The sequence below is a fragment of the Aotus nancymaae genome, unplaced genomic scaffold (assembly GCF_030222135.1).
Source record: "Aotus nancymaae isolate 86718 unplaced genomic scaffold, 86718_ANA_hifiasm-v0.15.2.pri h1tg000008l, whole genome shotgun sequence".
NCBI lineage: Eukaryota > Metazoa > Chordata > Mammalia > Primates > Aotidae > Aotus > Aotus nancymaae.
Window position 1 is genome coordinate 45473079 of NW_026988419.1, and position 24260 is coordinate 45497338.

A 24260-nucleotide genomic window follows, 5' to 3' on the forward strand; every position below is an offset into this window, starting at 1 on the left:
ACATACTCTTCTATCAGTTCTGTCATCTAATTTGTATCAATTGAAAAAATAATTAACTTATCAAATAGATCAAAATGATTAGATGGCATTATGTAAATTTAACTGGAATTTTTAAAAACTAAAAGCAGTGTTAGTAGTTGAGATAAAATATACATGTTCATAAATAATTAGTGTCCCATGAATCAAACAGCAGCAAGTGCCAATTTATATATAGAAAGCTATAATTTTAACCCTTCCAAGATTGGAAAGACTACTTACAGTTTTATGACTCATATACAAAATTAACAATACAATTTCAATCATTTTGTTACAAAGAGTTTTAAAATTAGTAAAGTAAGACTAATACTTGCTATTAATTCAAAATTGATAATTAAAATAATAATACATTATGGGTGGAATGAAATTAATAAAATTATGTAATTTAACTTTTATTACATGCATATTTTCTCTTTCAAAAAAATTCATGTGTTGACATTACAGGAAATTTAAAATGGATTTCTATTTAGACAATCATACATCCACAAACTTATCCCATACTTTATGCTTTAAAAATATTTTATGTGAAAATATTAAAGTCTCATCCATTCTTTTTTTTGTTCAAAGTAAACTATTTTAGAGTGCATGAACACACTTTTTTTGAAGATATTTATACTCATCTGTTTAATATAGTATTGCTTCCCTCTAAAGGGAAAATTGGTTTAGGTCATTTACCAATTTCAATATTCCACATAATAATCAATTGCCAAAGACAAAGAAAATATATGGACTCAATATACAGAAAATATTCAAGCTGTATTATACAGCATTTTCATCACTATTCTTTTGGTTGCACCAACCACAATTTTCGTGTCTATCTTTACTGGTAAACAAATAGAATTTATTTAACATTAGATTTCTATTAATTTTATTGGACGTGAAAAAAATAAAATGTTTTTAAAATCTAGTTGAATTTATACTATGTGTATGCCCATTCCCAGGATAGAAAATTCTGTTGTTGCAATTAGTAGTTAAATGTTTAAAGAAAAAAATATGTAATTCGAAGTCAAAATAATTGCCTCATTCTATGTAAAACATAGAAAGCATTATTTATGTTATTTCAACATTATTAAAACCCAAGCATGGTATGGTAAGTAAAAAAGAAAAGCACCATGCAGTTTATGTTTTGTAACATCAAACACATAAATTTTCATAATTAGGGAATGGTTTAATATGGTATTATACACATAGATGTGTGTGTTTATATATATATATATATTTATATATGAATGTGAATATGCTGTTGATTTATGTATGAAGAGTGACACAACTATGGGTTAAGGAGAGAAACTCAAAGAATTGCCCATTGTCTGAGTTAAAAGAAGGGGTCTATTGCTGACACATCCACCTGAATGAAGTTACCTTACAAGTACTACTCAATTCCCTCCTAGTTTGCTTAGTGAGATTTAAGCAATACCTCTCAAACAAGAGTCTAGAAGTTGTGTCTCATTTGGTGAATGTATTAACTTTATCTACCTTTTTGATAACTGAATAACTTTTTATAGTTTCTTATCAGCATGTGTTATGGCATTTTTCCTTAAAATCAGGACATATTAAAAAGGAAATAAAGAACATTATTATAGTGTTGATGAAGGATGACACGTTATATCTCTTATTTTTACCTTATAGACACTGAGTTGCCACCACTGAAATTCAGGCATACATTTTGTGCATTTAAGGCGGATGATGGCCCATGTAAAGCATGGATGAAGAGATATTTCTTCAATGTTTTCACTCGACAGTGTGAAGAATTTATATATGGGGGATGTGAAGGAAATCAGAATCGATTTGACAGTCTGGAAGAGTGCGAAGAAATGTGTGCAACAGGTAGGTTTCTGGGAACCCTTATTACTCAATACCCTTTAGGACTACTGAGTCTAATTATGGACTTGATAATTTAGGGAAAAATGTAACTTCATGCTATTTTAACATTTCCAAGGAAGCTTTTATTTCCACATTACTGACAATTCTGAACTTTACCATGAATTACCCATATTTATAGGTACCAGAAACTCTCTATATGCCTGAGAGACCTTTTAAAGCAAATTATCATATTTTAGGTAAGTTCAACATGTATATTCAACTATCGTTTTTCATTTTTTCATATCAGTGATTACAAAATATATGAAGCCTCATTTATTGTCTTATACTCTTATCCATAATAAAGACAAAAAAAAAAAAGAAGAAAATCTCAACTCATGTTTACAGAATGGTGGCGTATTTTTGAAATAAAATGGGTATAATTCAGCAACCCAAAATTGCAATCTGAGTTGGCAGAAGAAGAACTGTTAGTCACATTGACTTAGTCTTTCCTTTGTCAACACAATGGTCTCATGATATCAAGATCACGAATCTGAAAATTGAAGTTCTATGGCTACTAATAATAAAATTCTAAGCTGCATGAAATAGTTGAACTACATATGAAATTTAAGGGTTTTTTGTTATTGGAACCTTGAAATACTACAGAAAATAAAAACAGAATGCTATAAAAAAGAAAAGTCATCCCTGATGACCTTTGTAGGCTTTACTAAACCCAACATTTTATATTAATATTACTAAGTTATAAATTTCAAAAGTACATCATATTATATTAAACATTTATTATGCATTAATCCTATTAAAATTTAACTTTTTTATAAATTTTGCTAATTACCTTATTCCATGTGATTTTATATCTTCTCACTAAGATAAATTAGAAATAATTACTGACCAAAATTTTGAATGCTTTTTTTAATCTCAGATTATTCTCCCAAATTGTAAGTTACTCAAGGAATATAATAAGTTGGGTTGCTTTTATTTCCCTAGTCTCTAGTCTAAAATTCTACCATAGCATGTTTGTAGAGCTGATTGGATAGAATTTAGGTGATACAGAAAGTATATCTCTGGTTAGTAACACTAGATGTCTTGTTTTATGCAATTCAGGCAGCTCTGCATGCTCACTCTGCTACTGCTTTCTAAACAGCTTTTACTAAACAGCCTTGGCATCACGGTGCTCTTGGCCTGTGGGAAAATCTCAATGTGGTGAAAAGAGCAAACTTCTCTCCTCTGTGACTCTGTAACGTCTTTTGTTGTATGCTCCAGAGCTTTCAAAAGAGAACAGACATGAATATATTTTTTTAACCTCACAGCACTGATTTCCCTATTTCCTCTCCATAGATGCCCTAGGAATGTTACTAACACAGTTTAGGCAGCTCAGTGGTCCTCAGAAGTGCCTTTGGTTTTTGTGATTGCCTGGTCATTTTCCATTCATCACAGATTTCTCTACCCCATTTTCTTTCTTATACATTGGGCCAAGTATCCTTTTGTGTTGAGTTGAAAATCATTCTTAGTTGTCAGTATTTTGGCCAGAAGCCTGGTTGCTCATCCTTAGTAATCCTCACTCTTTCATTTAGGAGGCTATTTATTTTCATCAGTGAGTCTCCTCTCTGAAATACACACCTGTTCTTTGTATATGTGTATAATTCAAGTCTTATGGTTTATCATTGTACAAAAGTTACTCTTTTCTTTAAAAGTTACTCAAATTTAATCATTTTGCTCATCAGTGATGGCCCTGTTTATCATTTAACATATCATTACTGGTCTTCATGTAAATATAACTCGCTTACCTCCATCTCCTCATTATCTATCAAAAGTCACTTGAGGTTGGGCATAGTGGCTCATGCCTGTAATTCCAGCACTTTGGGAGGCCAAAGCAGGTGGATCACCTGAGATCAGGAGTTTGAGACCAGCCTGACCAGCATGGTGAAACCCTGTCTCTACTAAAAATATAAAAATTAGCCAGGCATGGTGGCATGTGCCTGTAGTTCCAGCTACTCAGGAGGCTGAGACAGGAGAATTGCTTAAAACCAGAAGGTGGAGGTTGCAGTGAGCTGAGATTGTGCCACTGCACTCCAACCTGGGCAACAAATGAGGATTCCATCTCAAAAAAAAAAAAAAAATATCACTTTCTATTATTGCATCAATATCTGAGTGTTACATACAGCTCATTACTGTTAAGGATATAGCTGATATATAGAAAATGTATGGCTGGACTTTTAAAAACACACCTAAGAAGAGAATTTCATTTACAGCCATGACAGATAACTAGAACTGTACTTTTCTCTCACAATGTAAAGAACTATGAAACTGGACAAAATGTAAAAAACTAGTGTTTGTAAATATCGATCAAAAGGCAGTGAAGGATTGCAACCTCTGGGAGAAGGTAAATACATAACATAAGCCCTCCAATCTCCCCTGCTTTCTGTATGAAGGCATTCTGAACAAGAGTTATGGGTAAGAAATCCAAGTATATAATGGTGGACTCTCTAAAGAGAGGAGATGGCTATTAGAGATTAGAAAGCTGAAGTGGTTGTGGTTTTTCTAACAATGTGTGTGGTAGGGTTTGGCTCTGTGTCCCCACCCAAATATCATCTTGTAGCTCCCATAAGTCCCTCATGTTGTGGGAGGGACTGGTGGGAAATGATTGAATCACAAGGGATGAGGGAGTGGGTGGTCTTTACCATACTGTTCTCATGATAGTGAATGGGTCTCACAAGATCTAATTGTTTTAACAAACAGGAGTTTCTCTGCATAAGCTCTCTTTGCCTGCAGCTATCCTTGTAAGATGTGACTTACTCACACTAAATTGGTACCAGTAGTGTGGGGTGTTGCTGAAAAGATACCTGAAAATGTGGAAGTGACTTTGAAACTGGGTAACAGGCAGAAGTTGGAATACTTTAGAGGGCTCAGAAGAATACAGGAAAAGGTGGGAAAGTTTGGAACTTCCTAGAGATTGTTGAATGGCTTTGAGAAAAATGCTGATAATGGTATGAATGATAAGGTCCAGGCTGAGGTGGTCTCAGATGGAGATGAGGAACTTGTTGGGAACTGGAGCAAAGCTGACTCTCATGTTTTAGCAAAGAGACTGGCAGCATTTTGCCCCTGCCCTAGGTAGAAGGGACTTGTCACATCTTGGGGGAGACATTGGACTGTGGACTTTTGAGTTAATGCTGATATGCATTGAGACTCTTGGGGACTGTTGGGAAGGCATGATTGGTTTTGAAATGTGAAGATATGAGATTTGGGAGGGGCCAGAGGTGGAATGATATGGTTTGGCTTTGTTTCTTCACCCAAATCTCATCTTGTAGCTCCCATAATTTCCACATGTTGTGAGAGGGACCTGGTGGGAGATGACTGAATCATGAAGGCATCTTTTCCATTCTCTTATCATGATAGTGAAGGGGTTTCACAAGATCTGACGGTTTTAAAAATGGGATTTTCTCTGCACAACCTCTCTTTTTGCCTGCTGCCATCCATGTAAGATGTGACTTATGCCTCCTTGGGGAGGCCATGATTGTGAGGCCTCCCCAGCCAGGTGGAACTCTGAGTCCAATAAACCTCTTTCTTTTGTAAATTGCCCAGTCTTCAGTATGTCTTTATCAGCAGAGTGAAATCAGACTAATTCAGTGTGGAATATGATAGACCTGTGTGAAGAAACACCCTAGAAATCTGGATAGGGTAGTCTTCGAGTTTTTCATTGAATAATAAAAAATTAATTAAGTGAAATTCTGTGAGTTTGGGAAAATAATTATCAAGGATCTATAAGTGGAACAATTGGTAAAGGGCCCACATGACTAAGTAACATTTAGTATTTAATTTAGTACTAGGCCTAAATTAGACCTAGAGTAAAAGGTACTTTAGGCTTGCCCTAACAAAGCTTAAAAACAAACTTAAAGGATTCGGTTAATCCACAAGTAACTTAACTACCTGCAAAAATGAACTTCAACATTCTTTAGCCAAAGACAATAAAATTCATCAACCAACAGTATGACATTCAAAAATATCCAAAAATACTTTGAAATACTAAACGTTCAAAGAAGAAGCAAATTGTGATCAAAACGTGGAGAAAAATGACTCAATTTAAAAAGACAGAAATAACAAAGGTGATTGAATTGGCAGACAAGGACTTTAAAATGGTTGTTATAAATATAATAAATGAAATAAAACATGAACATAATATAGAGATAAATTGAAAATATGAAAGAGAACTAAATGGAAATTCTGAAACTGAAAAATATATAAAAATTTTAAATCACAAGATGTACTTAAGACCATAGTAGACACTACAGAAGAAAAGATTAGTAAACTTGAAAACAGAACAACAGTTTAACATCAAGCACAGTGGAAAATAACAGACCAAACAAACAAGCAAATAAGCATATGGCCTAGCAATTAGTGACACAATATCAACAGGTCCACCAAAATGTATAATTGAAATCCTGAGAGTCACAGCAGAAAAAATATGTGAACAAATAAAATACCAAAGAATTAACCATACTGGATAAAAATTATAATATATAGAACCAAGAGCCTTTACAAATAATAAATGATAAACAAAAAGAAAATAAAACACATAAATAAATATTGGAGTTAAATTGCTGAAAATCAGAGATAAAAGTAATCTTAAAAGGAGCTGGGGAGAGAATACATTAGATGTAAGGGAACAAAGACCAAAATAATTACAAATTTCTTACAAGAAACAATTCAAAAGAGAATAAATTTCTTAAAGAGTTGAAAGATTCTATCTACCAATAACAATAAAGCTGTGAAAACAATCAATAAGTCAATTCTATTTGCAATAGCTACAAAAAACCAAAATGCCTAGGAATACATTAAAGTAAGAAGGTAAAAGATCTCTACACAGAAAACTACAAAACTCTGTTGAAAGAAATTGTAGATGACATGAAAAAATGAAAAAACATTCCATGTTCATGGATTGCAAGAATCAATATAATTAAAATAACCATAATCCTTAAAGCAATCTACAGATTCAATGTAATTTTTATCAAAATACCAATGTCATTTTTTTCACAGAATTAGAAAAAGTAATAGAAAAATTCATACAGAACCAAAAAAGAGCCCAAATAGCCAAAGTAATCCTAAGCAAAAAGAAGAAAACTGAAAATGTCAAATTACTGGAATCCAAATGATACAAGGCTGTAATAACCAAAAGACCATCATATTGGTATAAAAATAAATATAGATCAATAGAAATAGAATAGAGAACTGTATTAGTCCATTTTCACTCTCTGATAAAGACATAACCGAGACCAGGCAATGTGCAAGAGAGATTACATGAACTCACAGTTTCATGTGGCTGGGGAAGCCCCACAATCATTGCAGATGGTGAAAGGCACGATTCCCATGACGACAGACAAGAGAAGAGAGCTTGTGTATGGAAACTCCCCTTTTTAAAACCATCAGATCTCCTGAGACTCATTCGCCATCAGGAGAACAGCAGGGAAAAGACCTGCCCTCATGATTCTGTTATCTCTCACCAGGTCTCTCCCACAACACGAGGGAATTCAAGATAAGATTTGCATGGGGACACAGCCAAACCATATTACCCCACCCTCAGCCCCTCCCAAATCGCCTTTCTTCACATTTCAAAATTGATCGTGCCTTCCCAACAGTCTCCAAAAGTCTCAACTCATTTCAGCATTAACTCAAATGTCCACAGTCCAAAGTGTTCTCCAAGAGGTGGCAAGTTCCTTCTGCCTATGAGCCTTTAAAATTAAAAGCAAGTTTGTTACTCCCTAGCTACAAGGGGGAGACAGGCATTAAGTAAATACAGCTGTTCCAAATGGGAGAAATTGGCCAAAACAAAGGGTCTTCAGGTCCCGTGCAAGTCCAAAATCCAGCGGAGCAGTCAAATCTTAAAGCTCCAAAATAATCTCTTTTGACTCCATGTCTCACATCCAGGTCATGCTGATGCTAGTAGTGGGCTCCCATGGTCTTGGGTAGCTCTGCCCCTGTAGCTTTGCAGGGTACAGCCTTCATCCTGACTGTAACAGTTATTTATATTTATTTACAGCCAACTGATCTTTGATAAAATCGACAAAACCACACACACTGGTGAATGGGCACTCTATTCAATAAATGGTGTTGGGAAAATGGATAGCCATATGCAGAAGAATAAATGTGGAACAGTGTCTCTCATCTTATACAAAAATTTAAATAGATTAATGACTTAAATGTAAGGCCTAAAACCATATTAATTCTGGAAGAAAAATCTAGAAAAAACTCTTCTGGATATTTGACCTAGGCAAAAAATTTGTGACTAAAACCTCAAAAGCAAATTGAAAATAAACAAAAATAGACAAATGAGAATTAAAGTTGATCCACAAGTAAATTAAAATCTTCTGCACAGCAAAAGACATATCAGAGGGAACAGATAACCTAAGGAATGAGAAAAATATTTGCAAACTATGTATTGGACAAAAAACTAATATCCAAAATCTACAGGTAACTCAAACAATTCAACAAGAAAATAACAAACCATTAAAAAAAATGGACGAAGGACACAAAAAGATATGTTTCAAAAGAAGCATACATGCAGTCAACAAGCATATAAAAACTGCTGAAAATCACAAATCATCAGACAAATGCAAATTAAGATCACAGTGAGATATATTACCGCAATCAGAACAGCTATTATTGAAAAGACAAAAAATAACAGATGTTGAAGATTAAGAGAAAAGAAAATGCTTATATATTGTTGCTAGAAATGTAAATTTGTATAATCTCTATGGAAAACAGTATAGAAATTTCCCAAAGACCTAAGAAATAGAACTACCATTTATCCAGCAATCCCACTACTGGATATCTACCCCAAAGCAAAGAAATCATTATATCAAAAAGATAACTGTATTCGAACGTCTAGCACAGCACTATGTACAATAGCGAAGATATAAAATCAACATAAGTGTCCATTAACAGATGATTAGGTAAAGAAAATATGATATTTATGTATACACACATACCCCCCATGGAATACTACTCAGCCATTAAAAATAAAAATCATGTCTTTTATAGCAGCATGGATGGAACTGGAGGCCATTATCTTAAGTGAAATAACTCAGAAACAGAAATTCGGAGGGCAGCCAAGGAAGCTCCGGGAGGAGGAGCAGGACCACGAGGAGGTGGGAGGCAGCGGCCACCTGGGGACCCGCTCCGCGCCTCGGCCTCTTCGCCCCTTCCCCAGTCTTTCTCTCGCCCGCTTCTCTCACACTCCCGGCCGGCGCCTCGGCTTTGTGCGAGGAGATGTTGTAGCCCTTGGCCGTCGAAGGAGCTGGACACTTGTCTCCCATCTCCTAGCTGCTCCCCGCCCCTGGAGGAGAGACGTCCTTCGGCTCGGCGCGTCCCGCGTCTCCCGGCTGCTGGGGAAGCCTCTGCGCCGCCGGCACCATGAGTGAACAGAGTATCTGTCAGGCAAGAGCTGCTGCGATGGTTTATGGTGATGCCAATAAGAAGTGGGTGCCAGCTGGTGACTCAACTGGGTTCAGCAGAGTTCATATCTATCACCATACAGGCAACAACACATTCAGAGTGGTGGGCAGAAAGATTCAGGACCATCAGGTCGTGATAAATTGTGCCATTCCTAAAGGGTTGAAGTACAATCAAGCTACACGGACCTTCCACCAGTGCCGAGATGCTAGACAGGTGTATGGTCTCAACTTTGGCAGCAAAGAGGATGCCAATGTCTTCACAAGTGCCATGATGCATGCCTTAGAAGTGTTAAATTCACAGGAAGCAGGGCCAACATTGCCTAGACAAAACTCACAACTACCTGCCCAAGTTCAGAATGGCCCATCCCAAGCAGAAATGGAAATTCAAAGAAGACAACTACAAGAACAGCCACGACAAAAGGAGCTGGAGCGGGAAAGGCTGGAGAGAGAAAGAATGGAAAGAGAGAGGTTGGAAAGAGAGAGGTTAGAAAGGGAAAGGCTGGAGAGGGAGCGACTGGAACAAGAACAGCTGGAGAGAGACAGACAAGAACAGGAACGGCAGGAACGCCTAGAGCGGCTGGAACGCCTGGATCGGGAGAGGCAAGAAAGACAAGAATGAGAGAGGGAGAGACTGGAACGGGAGAGGCAAGAAAGGGAGCGATAAGAACGGTTAGAAAGGGAACAGCTGGAATGGGAGAGAGAGCGCAGAATATCAAATGCTGCTGCCCCTGCCTCTGTTGAGACTCCTCTAAACTCTGTGCTGGGAGACTCTTCTGCTTCTGAGCCAGGCTTGCAGGCAGCCTCTCAGCCGGCCGAGACACCAGCCCAACAGCGCCTTGTCTTGAGACCACTTGCACCTCCACCTCCTCCACCACTCCCACCAGGGCCTGCACAGGCTTCAGTAGCACTTCCTCCTCCCCCAGGGCCCCCTCCACCTCCTCCACTCCCATCCACTGGGCCTCCACCACCCCCTCCTCTCCCTAATCAAGTACCCTCTCCTCCTCCACCGCCTCCTGCCCCTCCCCTCCCTGCATCTGGATTCTTTTCGGGATCCATGTCAGAAGACAATCGCCCATTAACTAGACTTGCAGCTGCAATTGCTGGAGCAAAACTTAGGAAAGTGTCACGGATGGAGGATGCCTCTTTCCCAAGTGGAGGGAATGCTATTGGTGTGAACTCAGCCTCATCTAAAACAGACACCGGCCGTGGAAATGGACCCCTTCCTTTAGGGGGTAGTGGTTTAATGGAAGAAATGAATGCCCTGCTGGCCAGGAGGAGAGGAATTGCTGAAAAGGGATCAACAACAGAAACAGAACAAAAAGAGGACAAAGGTGAAGATTCAGAGCCTGTAACTTCTAAAGTCTCTTCAGCAAGTACACCTGAACCAACAAGAAAACCTTGAGAAAGAACAAATACAATAAATGGCAGCAAGTCACCTGTTATCTCCAGACGGGATTCTCCAAGGAAAAATCAGACTGTTTTTGACAACAGGTCCTATGATTCATTACACAGACCAAAATCCACACCCTTATCACAGCCCAATGCCAATGGAGTCCAGACGGAAGGACTTGACTACGACAGGCTGAAGCAGGACATTTTAGATGAAATGAGAAAGGAATTAGCAAAGCTAAAAGAAGAGCTCATTGATGGCAGGAACTGAGCAAGTCAAATACTGCATAAAGAAACAGACTAAGGAGAGATAGGACTTTAATTTGGAGAAAAAAAAATCCTACAAACAACAACTGTTCACAACAGCAAACCCCTACATTTTATGAGCTGTAAGAAGAAAATGTAGACAAACAGGAGGGAAAAACCAACCGACTCTGAAAGCCTTCAGACATTATGACTCTGGCGATAAGCTCTTTCCCTCTCAGTTTACTGCTTTTTTCTGGCCTTTACAACAGAATGGAAGAGAATCATATAAGAGTTCCTGTAACAGTTATGCAGAAAATACTAAAACACATCAGGCAAGATCATCGCGCATTGAAATATTTTCATGTCAAGATAAAATCGCACATTTTCCGCAATTCGTTGCTAAAATAAAGAGGAGAAAGGCTTAGGAAGTTTTTTTGCAGAGAGTGCTGATGAAGAATTGAGCAAGTTTGCTATTGTATTGTAATGTTTCTCTCAGGTTTGCTCTTCCTATCATGTTTGATATTCCATGAATAATTGAGATCAGCCCTGTGTAAGTTAAGGTCATAATACGCGGAACAAATGGAATCATAAGTGCTTTCAAAGGTTAATATTTATAAGAAAGTGTCCTAAAAATGATTTGTTCAGCTTGAGGAATTTTAGAATGATAGGAAGTCTCTCGAGTTAGCCTTCATGCAATTTTGTAGATTGAAACATAAAATTTGTCCAGAATTTAAAGATTTAGATGCCTTCCTAAATTGTTACAATGCTTTACCAAATCTATGACTTCTACATAACACAAACCAGTGGTCAAATGTAAACAATATATTGTAGATTTACTGTAGGTTTTCAATCTTTTTTAGATTTATGCATGTGGACATTTTTATAATGTAATTACAATCACCGCAAAGTTAGCTCTTTTAATTGCAGACAGTAATGCATGTCACACTAATATGTAGTGGCCTTTTCAGGGCCTAGTCCCAGGGAAAACATTTTGTAGAGTATAGGGGAGTGGGAGGAAAGGGAGGAATAATTTTTTATTTAAAGTTGATTTCTGCACTGTTTCTCAATTACCTGCATGAATAATAATGAGGAATATTTTGTGACTTTAATTGGTAAATATGTTACAAAACCAAGTACTTAATCTTTTATATCATGTCTTCAGCTATTTGTATTTTAGCCAGTAATTTCAATGGTCTGAAACATGATTCTGAGCTTCACATAATATCTTACTGTGGAACTCAAAAGTTTGATCACTGAATCTGGCAGTTATTATTACCTAGGTACCCCTGCTGTTACACAGGTGTTTAAATACATGGTCCTGAATGAAGCTGCTTTTGAATTTTGTTATGTTGAAATACAAGAAATAACAATGACGGCAGCAATTAAGGTCACAGAAATCATTAGGTAAAGAAAAACCAATGAGGAGTTCGGCAGTTTTCTTTTAATAAGTAAAATGGGACTTGGGTGGTGGGAAGAAGGAATTAGACGCTCTACCCGCCATCCTGCGTGTGTGTGCACTCGCGCACGTGCTGTCTATATGTAAGCCACTCCCTTTTCTTTCCTTTGAAACTGATGAGGTTAAAATAGGGGAGAAATCCTATATATTGCAATGATAGCTTTCTGGAAAATATAAGAAATCAAACTCTTGGGGCCGGGCGCGGTGGCTCAAGCCTGTAATCCCAGCACTTTGGGAGGCCGAGGCGGGTGGATCACGAGGTCAAGAGATCAAGACCATCCTGGTCAACATGGTGAAACCCCGTCTCTACTAATACAAAAAATTAGCTGGGCATGGTGGCGCGTGCCTGTAATCCCAGCTACCCAGGAGGCTGAGGCAGGAGAATTGCCTGAGCCCAGGAGGCGGAGGTTGTAGTGAGCCGAGATGGCGCCATTGCACTCCAGCCTGGGTAATGAGAGTGAAACTCCGTCTCAAAAAAAAAAAAAAAAAAAAAAAAATCAAACTCTCCAGGCTCTCCATCCTGATTTATGCTTGAGTCGTTATGTGCCATATTTGCTTTGAACTCTGATTATCAGAAGTTTTACTAAAATTTTGAAGAAATAATTCACTTTCATCTTCTTTCCAGATTTTGTACATCTCAGTTCATAAAGCAAAGCTTGTTTATAATGTAGTTTTCTAAATGCTGCACATCTGCAGCTATTACCACTACCAAGACGTTTGGATGAGGGATTTTTTTTCTTTGTTAAAGTAGTTCCTGTTTCTGTAGAAATTTCATTTTTAGATTAAACTGTGATGGATGAGCTATCATAATTCAAGTATACATTTCTTTTTTCTATCAGATAGGCATTGTCATGCAGTAGCAGTAAAAACATCAGAGGCGCAGCAAGCTTATGAAGTTCTGTTTTCTAAAAGAAGTAGGAGGCATTTTCATCTTTATTATTGTACTTTTGGTTATGCAAACACTTTGATAATATAAAGTTGTATCCCCTATAAATCTGGTCAGAAACCTCTTTTGATTTTGTTGGGTACGTTAACTAGTCTATAGTAGGTAGAGTACTGGGTACAAGTGGTCCAAACTAAGATAAGAGACTAAAATAAAATGCTAAATCTTTAACTGGGTTTATGCACTAAATGTTTTGTGCCTTGGTCTAATATTAAGATGACGTCTGTGTAAAATGACAAAAAGAACCTGCGTTGAATCACGCTATATTTTCCGTCATCCCAGATTGCTAAATGTGTTCTTTCCAAGAAGTCTGAACGAATTATTATATACATTTTCTGTCATGTGCACATGACAGTTGTGTCATTGTTAGAGATTTCAGTAATTAAAATGGGAAACAGAAGCTTAAGTTATTTTCCTTATCAAAACTATGTTCCTTGGAACCACATTATTATGATGGTTTTTGTGCTCTTGTACATTGGATGTCTTAAGCTAAGTACAGTTTAGGGGATCCTTTCTAATTAATTACAGGAAGGTACTGCTTTCCTCAACACTGTGATCTGACCTGTGACAAATCTGTACTATACACTATGTAAATGGCTAACAAGTCAATTGCAAACAAACTGTACAAATCTTAGTGCTGGTGCTGAAATCTCTTCAGAATAGTTATGATTTAAAAGTTTGTTTATAAATTTGCAAGCATCAAGTGTCAATCAAAACTGAAGATGAAACACTAATGAATGTTGAATTCTTATGCTTTTAGGTATACTTCCTTTTTAGAATTTTCAGTTTTCTACTATTTTTACTGTAACTATTTCATTTAAATTTGTTTCACTTAAATTTCCTACACGCTAACTTCATTTATGCGATTGAAATAAAATTGCAGTATATATACATTGCTTGTTTGTGACACTTAGATAATCTTCTGAAATAATTTGTTAGTAAGTTATATTGGATGTGAAAAACACCTTTTAAAGTCCAAGACTTCACTGCTTAAAAGTTTACATGTCACATCACTATTCTTTAAAGATTTCATAGAAGTCATGAATACTAAGTAATGTATACAAAAAAAAAAAAGAAACAGAAATTCAAATACTACCTGTTCTCATTTGTAAGTGGGAGGTAAATAATTTGTACGTGTGGTTATAGTAGAATAATAGACAAATAGACAATGGACACTTAGTGGGATATAAGGATGAAAGGGGAGTGAGGGATCTAATAGGTACAATGGACACTATTTGGGTTATGGTTACACTAAAATCCACTTCACGACTATGAAATATAACCACATAACAAAACTGTAGTTCTATTCCCTAAATCTATGAAAATAAAGAAGAAATAAATTTTTAAAAAGAAAAAGTAAAGAACTAAAGGAGAAAAAAACCTGCCAATCACTAATCTACTCCTTAAAATAAGCACTTTTCAAATCAACATTATCTGCGGAAATTTATTCCTGGTAGAGCAGCAGTACAATTAGTATTAAAGGACTTAAAATTAAAGCACACAGGAAAGAAGGCGGAAAAAAATGAGATTATTGTTACAGGTGACAATGACATAAGTTGCTTGACACTAGACTGTAATGGATTAGTACATTATAATCCTTAAAACAACCTTTAAAAAAAACGAAACAGACAAAAATAGTGAATAGGCCCATAATGAAGAAAAAAGTATCATTAAATACTCAATTACAATAATTCTAAAGAAGACATAAAAAGAGGGAAACAGAAACAAAGAAGAATTGAGAAACAGAAATCAAACAGCTAGTGATGTTTATACTAAACTTTAATGGTAATTAGCCTAAATTAAAATTTAATGGTTCAGTCACTCCAATGAAAAGGCATATATTATCAGACTATATGCAAAAATAAATCAAGAACTATGTGTTGTCTATAGGTAAGGCCCTTTCAAAATAAGGACAGAGAGATTAAAAGTGAAATAATGGAAAAATATATACCATGTAATCACTAACTATAAGAATGATTAGTAAAAGTAGACTACAGGATAGGAAATACTACCAGGTGGAAGAAAGATATTTATAAGAGGGCCCATTAATAAAACATACATAACAATCCTTAGTGTCTATGTGCATGGTCCTAATTATAGAACTCCAAAATTTTTAAAGAAAAAATTGGCAGAAGTGAGAGTATACAATTCCTTAGTTCAGTTTACATACTTCAAGACATGTTTTTCAGTAATTGACTGAAAAAGTAAACAGACAATCACTAAGGATATAAAAGATTTGGACAACGCTCTCTACCAACTCCACACAATTGATATTTATCTGACACTCTCCTTGCACACCCAGATGAGCATATCATTATTTACATATGGTACACTTTTGAGTAGATTTAGAAACAAAAATCAGTAAGTCAGTTTGAGGTATAAGTATTATATGCCAATGTCTATCAACCAAATGCAAATTCTGCGATGTTTTCACTATCGGTCTTACATCTTAATGTTCATAATGAAATATTAAAACTAATTCATATAAGTGGAAATTCAAAACAGTACTAGATTGGAAATTAGTCTAATATTCTATCATTACTCCTTAAAAAGCATGGATAAAGTGTTTGTCCTGTCTAAATCTAAGAAAACTTGATACTTTGCTGCAAATTTTTTCTATTAGTTGCTCTCATACTGCTATTGGCATACAAATTATGGAAACATTTATGTAAGGCATTTAGATATTCAATTTTTTTGTTTGTCTGCTTGCTTGTTTGTTTTTTCTGGTCCTTGATTCATTTCTTAAATTTCTCATGGACAAATTAGAGAGCCCATTTAAGAAATATTCATTTCTTAAATTTCTCATGGACAAATTAGAGAGCCCATGGTTATTATTATTATTAGATTACACAGAGATAATTATTGGTATTATAAGTACACTTAAAATCCTAGTGTGCTAACCCACATTGAATTAGTTGGCATGTATATTAGCTAAATTAATCCTATTTAGAATGAAAAATAAACCAACAAAATAGATGTTCCCTAAAATATTGTATGAATCAAGTATTCATGTTTCCACCCTATGACTATTGTCCATAGGTAAATAAGGAATCAAAATTGCTTGATATTCTAGTTTTATGTACTCATTATATGTGTATATTCCTTTCTTCTCCTTATCAATTAAATCATAACATATTAGTTTTATATTTAAATATTTTAATGTCATATTATATGACAGTCTACAATCTATTTCAAAGCATTAATATTAAGTTGGTTAGTTGCAATGAAAACAAAGTAAATAAGCTTACCTCAATAGATATAGCTATATACACACAAACACACACACACACACACATAACCTCTTTTTAAAAAGGCTATTGAATAAAACATAGTATAATTTGAAAAGAAGTTTGTGTCCATTTATTTCCCTTTCACAGACATTTTACTCTTCATAGAAGAACTATTTCAAGAGAAAAAGGATGATCCAGTGACTGAAAGAGGCTTATAACCCAATTCGTATTCTTTCTCTCTTTCTTCCCTCTTCTTGCTCTCTCCCTTTCTGTCATATAACTAACTAACCTGGCCATATAACTGGTCTCTGGTTATATAACTAATTGTAACCTGCCTTGACCAAATACTTTATCTGTAAAACAAATGATTCCACAGCAAAATAAATATCACTCAACTTTCCTAATGTCTATGTGAACAAATTAAAATTACATAGACTTATTTTGTCAATTTGATTTTCGTTACCTATCATTTAAATTAGAACTTAGAATTCATACTTGGAATATGGTAGGACAAAGACAACTAGCATTCTAGGTTTTGAAGGAAATGATTCTGTCAATTCAAATGTTAAACCAAACAATGTGTCCCAGATGACTTTTGTTTCATTTTTTCTCTACCTTAGTAATAATAATGAAACTTGCAATTGGGTTGAGACAATGAAGCAGGGGAAAGAAAAAGGAAAGGAAATAATTCTGGTTAATTTCACTCTTATTCCCAGGTAACTAACAAATTATTTCTATATGCAAAATAAGCTGCTTGAATTACTTTCATATTTCACATATTTAAATAATTAGTTTAATTATAGATATTCTGAACAGTAAACTTAGTCACTATGAATTCTCAGCTTTGTAAGTGTGTTAGAAAGTTTTATCATAGTTCCTAAAACATTGCTATATTGAAATGAGGTGGCTTCATGATTACAGGAAATAGAAAAGATGATTTTTTAGAGTAAAAAAAGAAATTTAATTTTTATTAAGACATTCTATATAAGAAAAATTTTAATGGTGATAAATACATCACTAGTTTGTTAAATTCAAATTCACAGTATTACATTATAAATTGTGGCAATTGATATGCATATGTTCTTTTGATTACAGGTAACGGAAAGATGATAAAGACAACATTGCAAAATGGTAAACATTCATTTGTCTGCAAATTTGAAACATTTATGTAAGGCATTTAGATATTCAATTTTTTGTTTGTTTGTTTGTTTATTTCTTCTGGTCCTTGATTCAGTATAGATATTCAATTCTTAAGTTTCTCTGAGGTTGATCAAAAACCTGTTACAGAGATTCTTCATAACCAATATGAGAGATGGATCATAATCACTCTTGAAATGATTTATTGTGTGTTTCAATTGACATAATCAATAATAAGAAAAATATAAACATTATTATTTGTCAGAGGAGGCTCTAAACACCATATTTACCCTATTTCTAATGCAGCATGATATATAGCTTTAGTTCAATCATAGTCCAGAGCCACACATGCTATTTTAACATCTTCCAGATAGAGATTTATATGTTCTGAGTCTTACTTTATTTCTCTGGTCTCTAATCACTTGTTAATCTCAGCATTGTATGGCTTTAGCAAGTTTTATCAAATATTCCCTTGAATGGATGCCTGTCTCTGAGTTGCCAGCAGTTAGTTTTACATGCAAAAGTACATGAAGATATTTAAAAATAAATATCTAGCATTTATGTGTGCATTTAATTGTGTAATTTAAATCATATTTTTTATTGTTTGTAGCCTAAAATAATTACTTTTTCACAAATATATCAGCACGAGAAAAAATGTTATCAATGGATCAGGGAAACCAACCTTCTTTTAATAAAGGTCTAGAAACTGATTTGGTCCAATTGTCATTTATGGCATTTACATTTCAATGAGAAAATACTGAACAAAGAGATTAAATGTTTAAGAACAAAAAGACCACAAAACTCAAAGTGCATTTTAGTTTTACTTATTTTCATTTATTTATGTGGGAAAGACTTGAAAATACCTGTGACCCATTGATAATCTTTAGACTCAATTCACTGACCAGAATTGTAATCAAAATTTATAAAATAAAGGTAATAGCAAAGTTTGTACAAGAAACATAAGTAAATGTATGTACTCTTACTTACAATTTTTAAAAACAGTTCCTATAAATATTAAACTAATCTTGACAAAAATGTTTAGTACTTCAATTAAATGAAGGCCTTATCTGTAATATCAAATAAAATGGCATATTTATGATAAAGAAGTTTTTGTCCACAAAGTAAAAGAAGATATTTTTGTGAAAGAAAATACCAATATCTAAATATTAGGACCTTTTACCAAAAACATAGAATTAGAAAAAACGTAAATACAGGTAATATTTTTATGTACAATTATGCTATAAATTATTTATAATTCAAAATTCAATCATTCATAATTCATATTATATATTAAAGTTATAGAATAAAGCTGTATCTACATGAGTGTTCAAAATGCTTACATGCTAACACCTATTCATAAAAAAGACTTCTATCAATTTCAAGTTAACTTTGTATTATGCTTCCTAGCATTGGACCATTATACAGAAATTTGAGATTTAATACAATCCCTTTGAAAGAAAGTTTGGTCCAAGACAATTACCAAGTATTCAGATCCAAACAAAAGTTAGCAGTAAAAATGCTGTGGCTTATCCAGTCTGTGTTACTCAATTTCAATTGAGCACCAACTTAGAGCAAGGATTATGTATGCAAATACAGTAAGACAGTCAATTTGTTTACCTGAGGAATATGGAAAATTAATTTCTTGATTCACAACTGTATTTTAAACTGCAGGCCAAAAAAGAATTATTTTGCATGTGTGCATTTTCAGCTTTGTCTTCAAATAAGTTCATGTTTCCCAATGGGGCTTCATATGAAAAATAACAACATTCAGCTGTACAGTTTTTTTTTTGTTGTTTTGTTTGTTTTTAATTTTTGTGGTTACATATTAGGAGTTGTACAGTTTATTTTTTTGTTGTTCTGTTTTGTTTGTTTATTTTTAATTTTTGTAGGTACATATTAGGTGTGTATATTTATGTACATGTACAGTTTCTTAATTATACTTATCAGCATAATCTGTTAGACTTTTATGTTCTTTATATGCAATATTTTTCACCCATCCACTTTTGGCAAACAAAATTCTTGCATCTTCTGTTCAGGTCATTTAAAATTTCATAAAAAGTACAAATTAAGACTAAAACAAATCAAATGATAGTAATTGAATGTATTTTTTACCTTATAAAATGTGAAAAAATTTTAAAGAATTGTTTTACTCTTTTCCCCATATATTATTACACTTTGCTAAAAATCATAAGAACGGTCACTCGAAAGAACAAAAGGCAATAAAGAAGACACAAAGTTAACTTTCAAATTAATATATTGAAAAGTTAAATAGACTTAAAAGTATATTATAGTAGAAAATTTTACTTAATAAAATATCTTTCAATAAGGAGTTGGTTCTTTTGTAGATCTGCAACTGTTGCAGAAATCATTAATATTATTAAATACGTGTTTTTTTTTTTTTTAAACACTCATGAGTATTGCTTCTCTGATGTAGAAGAACATGTTCCTTTAAGATGAGAAAGGTACCACAGTTCATTTTTGCCTATGTGGTAATATAGTCGCAGGAATAAAAAAATTGAGAAGAAATTCGAGTTCTGTTCTAAAACATTCAAGCACTGTGCCTTGTGAGCATAATAATTTTGAAAATTAGCTCACTTCTTTTCACAGTCCATGCATGTAGACAGAGCTGGTGATGTAGATCACAGTGGCACAAACCTTTGTGACAGCTGAGTTTAGCCTGTTTTGGAGCACTATCAAAGAAGAGGTATTAGTCCTTTGCAAAAGCCTCTCCAATCCTTGAACATGTATTTCGTTTCTGCCTCTGCATTACTGAAGTCATTCCAATGCCAAGAAGCAGGAAAAATATGACACAGCAGTAGAGGATGTCCTACCTAGTACAGATATTAACTCCCACATAAGAACTCAGGAACTTCTAAGGCTAGCCATGAAAACTTCCATACCCACAAATCTTCTTTTCAACTTTTAAAAATTTAAACCATCCTTAGTGATGCAATGCACCACACTGCTTTTTCTGAGAAGCCACACTCAATAACTTAAAATGTTCACAGACCTTTCCTAAATGTTAATACACATAAACATATTAAAAATAATTAAACCACATTTTTGCCACAATATTTTTTAATTTCAAACCAAGAGTGGTACATAGTAAAATAATCTTTTACTCCTTAAATTCATAAAAATGTCATAGTTAATTTCCTATTAATTTACTATGGGAAATTTAGAATTTGAAATGCCAATCCCAAAATATGATAGGCAATTTTATTAGTGTATAGTTGTGAATATAGTTTGATTTTTGCTTTTAATTTTTTATACTTATGTCTTAAATAACTTAACCAGTTATTATAAATTATATTAAACTCAGTAATTTATTTACAAAAAAAAGAATATTGCTTTCTGACATTTTTATGATTTATAGGAAAGCCAGATTTCTGCTTTTTGGAAGAAGATCCTGGAATATGTCGAGGTTATATTACCAGGTATTTTTATAACAATCAAACAAAACAGTGTGAACGTTTCAAGTACGGTGGATGTCTGGGCAATATGAACAACTTTGAGACACTGGAAGAATGCAAGAACACCTGTGGAGACACTTGTAAGTTTGTTTCTCATTTCATTTTAGTTCATTTATGGACATCCTTTTAAAACCAAGGCATCTCAGATGATGTTCAAGTTTACTCTGGTTTTATTTTAGCCATGCAAATTAAGATATATTTGTGTTCATTCAATCTGAGATTTGTGACTATATAGATTTTTAGAAAGTATAGAAAAAGAAAATTAAGAGATTATTTTCATAGCTCTAATACTTTTTATGTTACATTATTTAACTTTTCTTCCTGAAAATACTACAGTACAATTTTAGCAAAATATAATTCTAAAATCTTTCACATTTATACAAATATGAGAGCAAACAGTAATTGAATATCACCTAAAATCAATTAGTTTTATCTGCCTATAGCATTTATTTAAGGGATGACTTAAACATCAACTGTTACGCTTTTTTGACAAAGAACTACTGTTACCCATGGAAATACTGCCTTACAATATATTTAAAGATTCACTGTTTGCTAATTTGACATAGCAATGTGAATGGAATCGCCAGAAGTCTTTTTCAACATTGTGCTATGCATCATGAGTACAAATATGAGATTTTGACAATGTTTATCTGTTTTAATTGGCTGTATTTTTTTCCAGTGAATGATTATGGAGCCCAGGTCAATGCTGTGAATAACTCCCTGACTCCACAATCAACCAAGGCTCCCAGACTTTTCGGTAAGAATTTTCTGGATTTTATTGCTTCCAGGAAACTATTGTCATGGTAACAATGAAGTAGATTATGTATTAGAAATACATTTTTAAATATATTTGTGTGTGTGTGTGTGTGTGTGTGTGTGTGTGGTTACTTAATGAGTTTGTGGAAATACTGAGATTCAAATTGTTTAAGACATTTAATCCCATAAAAGCAACAATTTTCCTAATCTATTTTAAAGTATGCCTTGAAGTAAGCTTTTGATTATGTACCACATGAAAAACTTTCATATGATATTTAACTCTATGCCAAATTTATTTTGCAAAATAGTACTAGGAATTATCATCGTCAGTGTAAAATGGTAAATCATTGTACTGGCAGCAGAGCATCAAAGGCAGTCTAAAGTACTTTTTTTTTTTTTGAGACAGAGCGTTGCTCTATCGCCAGGCTGGAGTGCAGTGGTGCGATCCCTTCTCACTGCAACTTCGGTTTTCCGGTTTCAAACAATTCTCCTGCCTCAGTCTCCCGAGTAGCTGGGACAACAGGCAGGCACCACCACGCTCGGCTAATTTTTTGTATAAAGTACTTTTAAAGTCAGTATGGCACTAGGCAAGATCTCTAGTGTTACTCACAAGGAAGATTAGAAATTAATTGAATAATCATACCTAAATGTTATGTCATTCTGGAGATTATTTTTTTGAATTCTGCAGGACTCTTTTTTATGTTCTAGTCTGTTAACCTATTTATCAGATTTAAATGAACATTCAGGACATATTTCCACAAAAACGCAGAGCTGAGAAAATAGTGAAAATACTGGGAAACATAATCAGAAATCACAAATATCTGGGTGGTTAGAAATAACATAGAAAGCTAAAAATTATCATTGTAAAATTATTAGATCCTAGCTAAATTATAAAAGTCACATGTTCTTATTCAGATATTGAAGATTTTGCTTAGAAGCAGTCCGTGTGAACGTGTCAAGTGTAAACTTGGCATATTTACATATAAACTTAGTGTGAATGTAAGGAATTCTGTAGCTATTAAAATTGCAATCTTAGGATTAAAATAGTAATAATAATAAAGAAACACAGTGTCTGGGCCAGGAATTCTGTACCCTGGCCATTTATCAGAATTAGACTGACTTTGAGCTACTCCTCTTTACAACAAGCAAACGAACAACTAAGCAAGCAAGCCAACAGAACGCAAACAAAACTGCCCCGGTGGATTTGACGTATTAAAATGTTGACTGAATTATCTAGAAAGAGTCTGTGAATGTCAGCTGAGTCCCACAGTGATCTAATCATTTGCGCGTCTTGCTTCAGCACTAAGGTCACACCTTGGAAATCACAAAGAGGATTTGAAACATGATTAAAGAGGAAATGGAAAGTGTAAAGAAACATGAGATCTATTAGGGAGCATAATATGTGCTTTTAATAATTGAAACACTATTATGTGAAAGAACAATTAAGTTCTGTACATGCTTTACCCTTCAGTCTTGCCTATTTCTGACCCTCCCCAGATCCTCATGTCTATCCTCTCTTATCCCCCTCAACGGAGGGTAAGCATGAGGATTAATGTGTGAGGGCTAAAGCATAAATACCTTTCTATAATATGTTTCTTTCTTATGTGAGATCTTTAACAAATTGATGGCTCAGGGATTAATAAATTCCCTAACTTGTAAGCATTCAATTAGTGTTCAATTAGCACTTAAGAGGTCATTAAGTAACTGCAAACTTTCAGTGGGAGTTGGAAAATACGATGCATTCAAAATGGCTTCAGGTTCTTAGATTCAGTAGGTAGAGAAGTGAATTGAATGCCAGATGAACTTGAGTATAATTTTTAAATACTACTTTGTTTGTAATAATTAATACCTTTGTGATTCTGATTTTTTATCTGAAAAATTAAGCACTCTTATGTATTGTTTCTTTATGTCTTTCCAGCTTTATATTTTTCACTCATACTCTGTTTTACTCAGCTAAGTATGACATCTTCAAAAACATGTTAAATCTTATTGCTGTAAAAGAAAATTTAGAGTGATGAAATCATTAACAGGTTTAAATATACGTGTGACATAGTGTATCAAAAGGTATAAAAATATATAAAATCAGATTGCAACATGTCTGAATATTTTTGTTTGAGTTATTTTACCAATTTAAGTGGAGATCTGCAGTCATTTATCATCAAAGTGAGTAGAATAGGTTAGGGAATAGTTTTGCCTTAAGTTTTTTGAAATATAAAATTTATAATTTTTGGTAAGCATACTATCAAGTTAGAAAGAGCAAAGCGAAAATAAGTGTGAGAAGTTAATATTAGTGAGTTTTAAATACCCTCTGACGTGTCTTCTCTAGTT

At 34.2% G+C, this 24260-nt stretch overlaps 1 protein-coding gene and 1 pseudogene across 3 annotated transcripts in view; both read left to right on the top strand.

Moving 5' to 3' along the window:
* The window catches only part of TFPI (tissue factor pathway inhibitor), an 87177-nt gene that overhangs the window by 47158 nt on the left and 15759 nt on the right, over window positions 1–24260 (top strand). For all 3 annotated transcript variants that reach the window (XM_064373272.1, XM_064373273.1, XM_064373274.1), the window contains exons 3-6: window positions 1666–1863; window positions 17662–17697; window positions 21080–21256; window positions 21856–21933. In XM_064373272.1, the coding sequence (XP_064229342.1) occupies window positions 1666–1863; window positions 17662–17697; window positions 21080–21256; window positions 21856–21933 (489 nt within the window). The remainder of the gene's footprint in view (window positions 1–1665; window positions 1864–17661; window positions 17698–21079; window positions 21257–21855; window positions 21934–24260) is intronic.
* LOC105725142 (protein enabled homolog) lies at window positions 1870–11937 on the top strand (annotated as a pseudogene).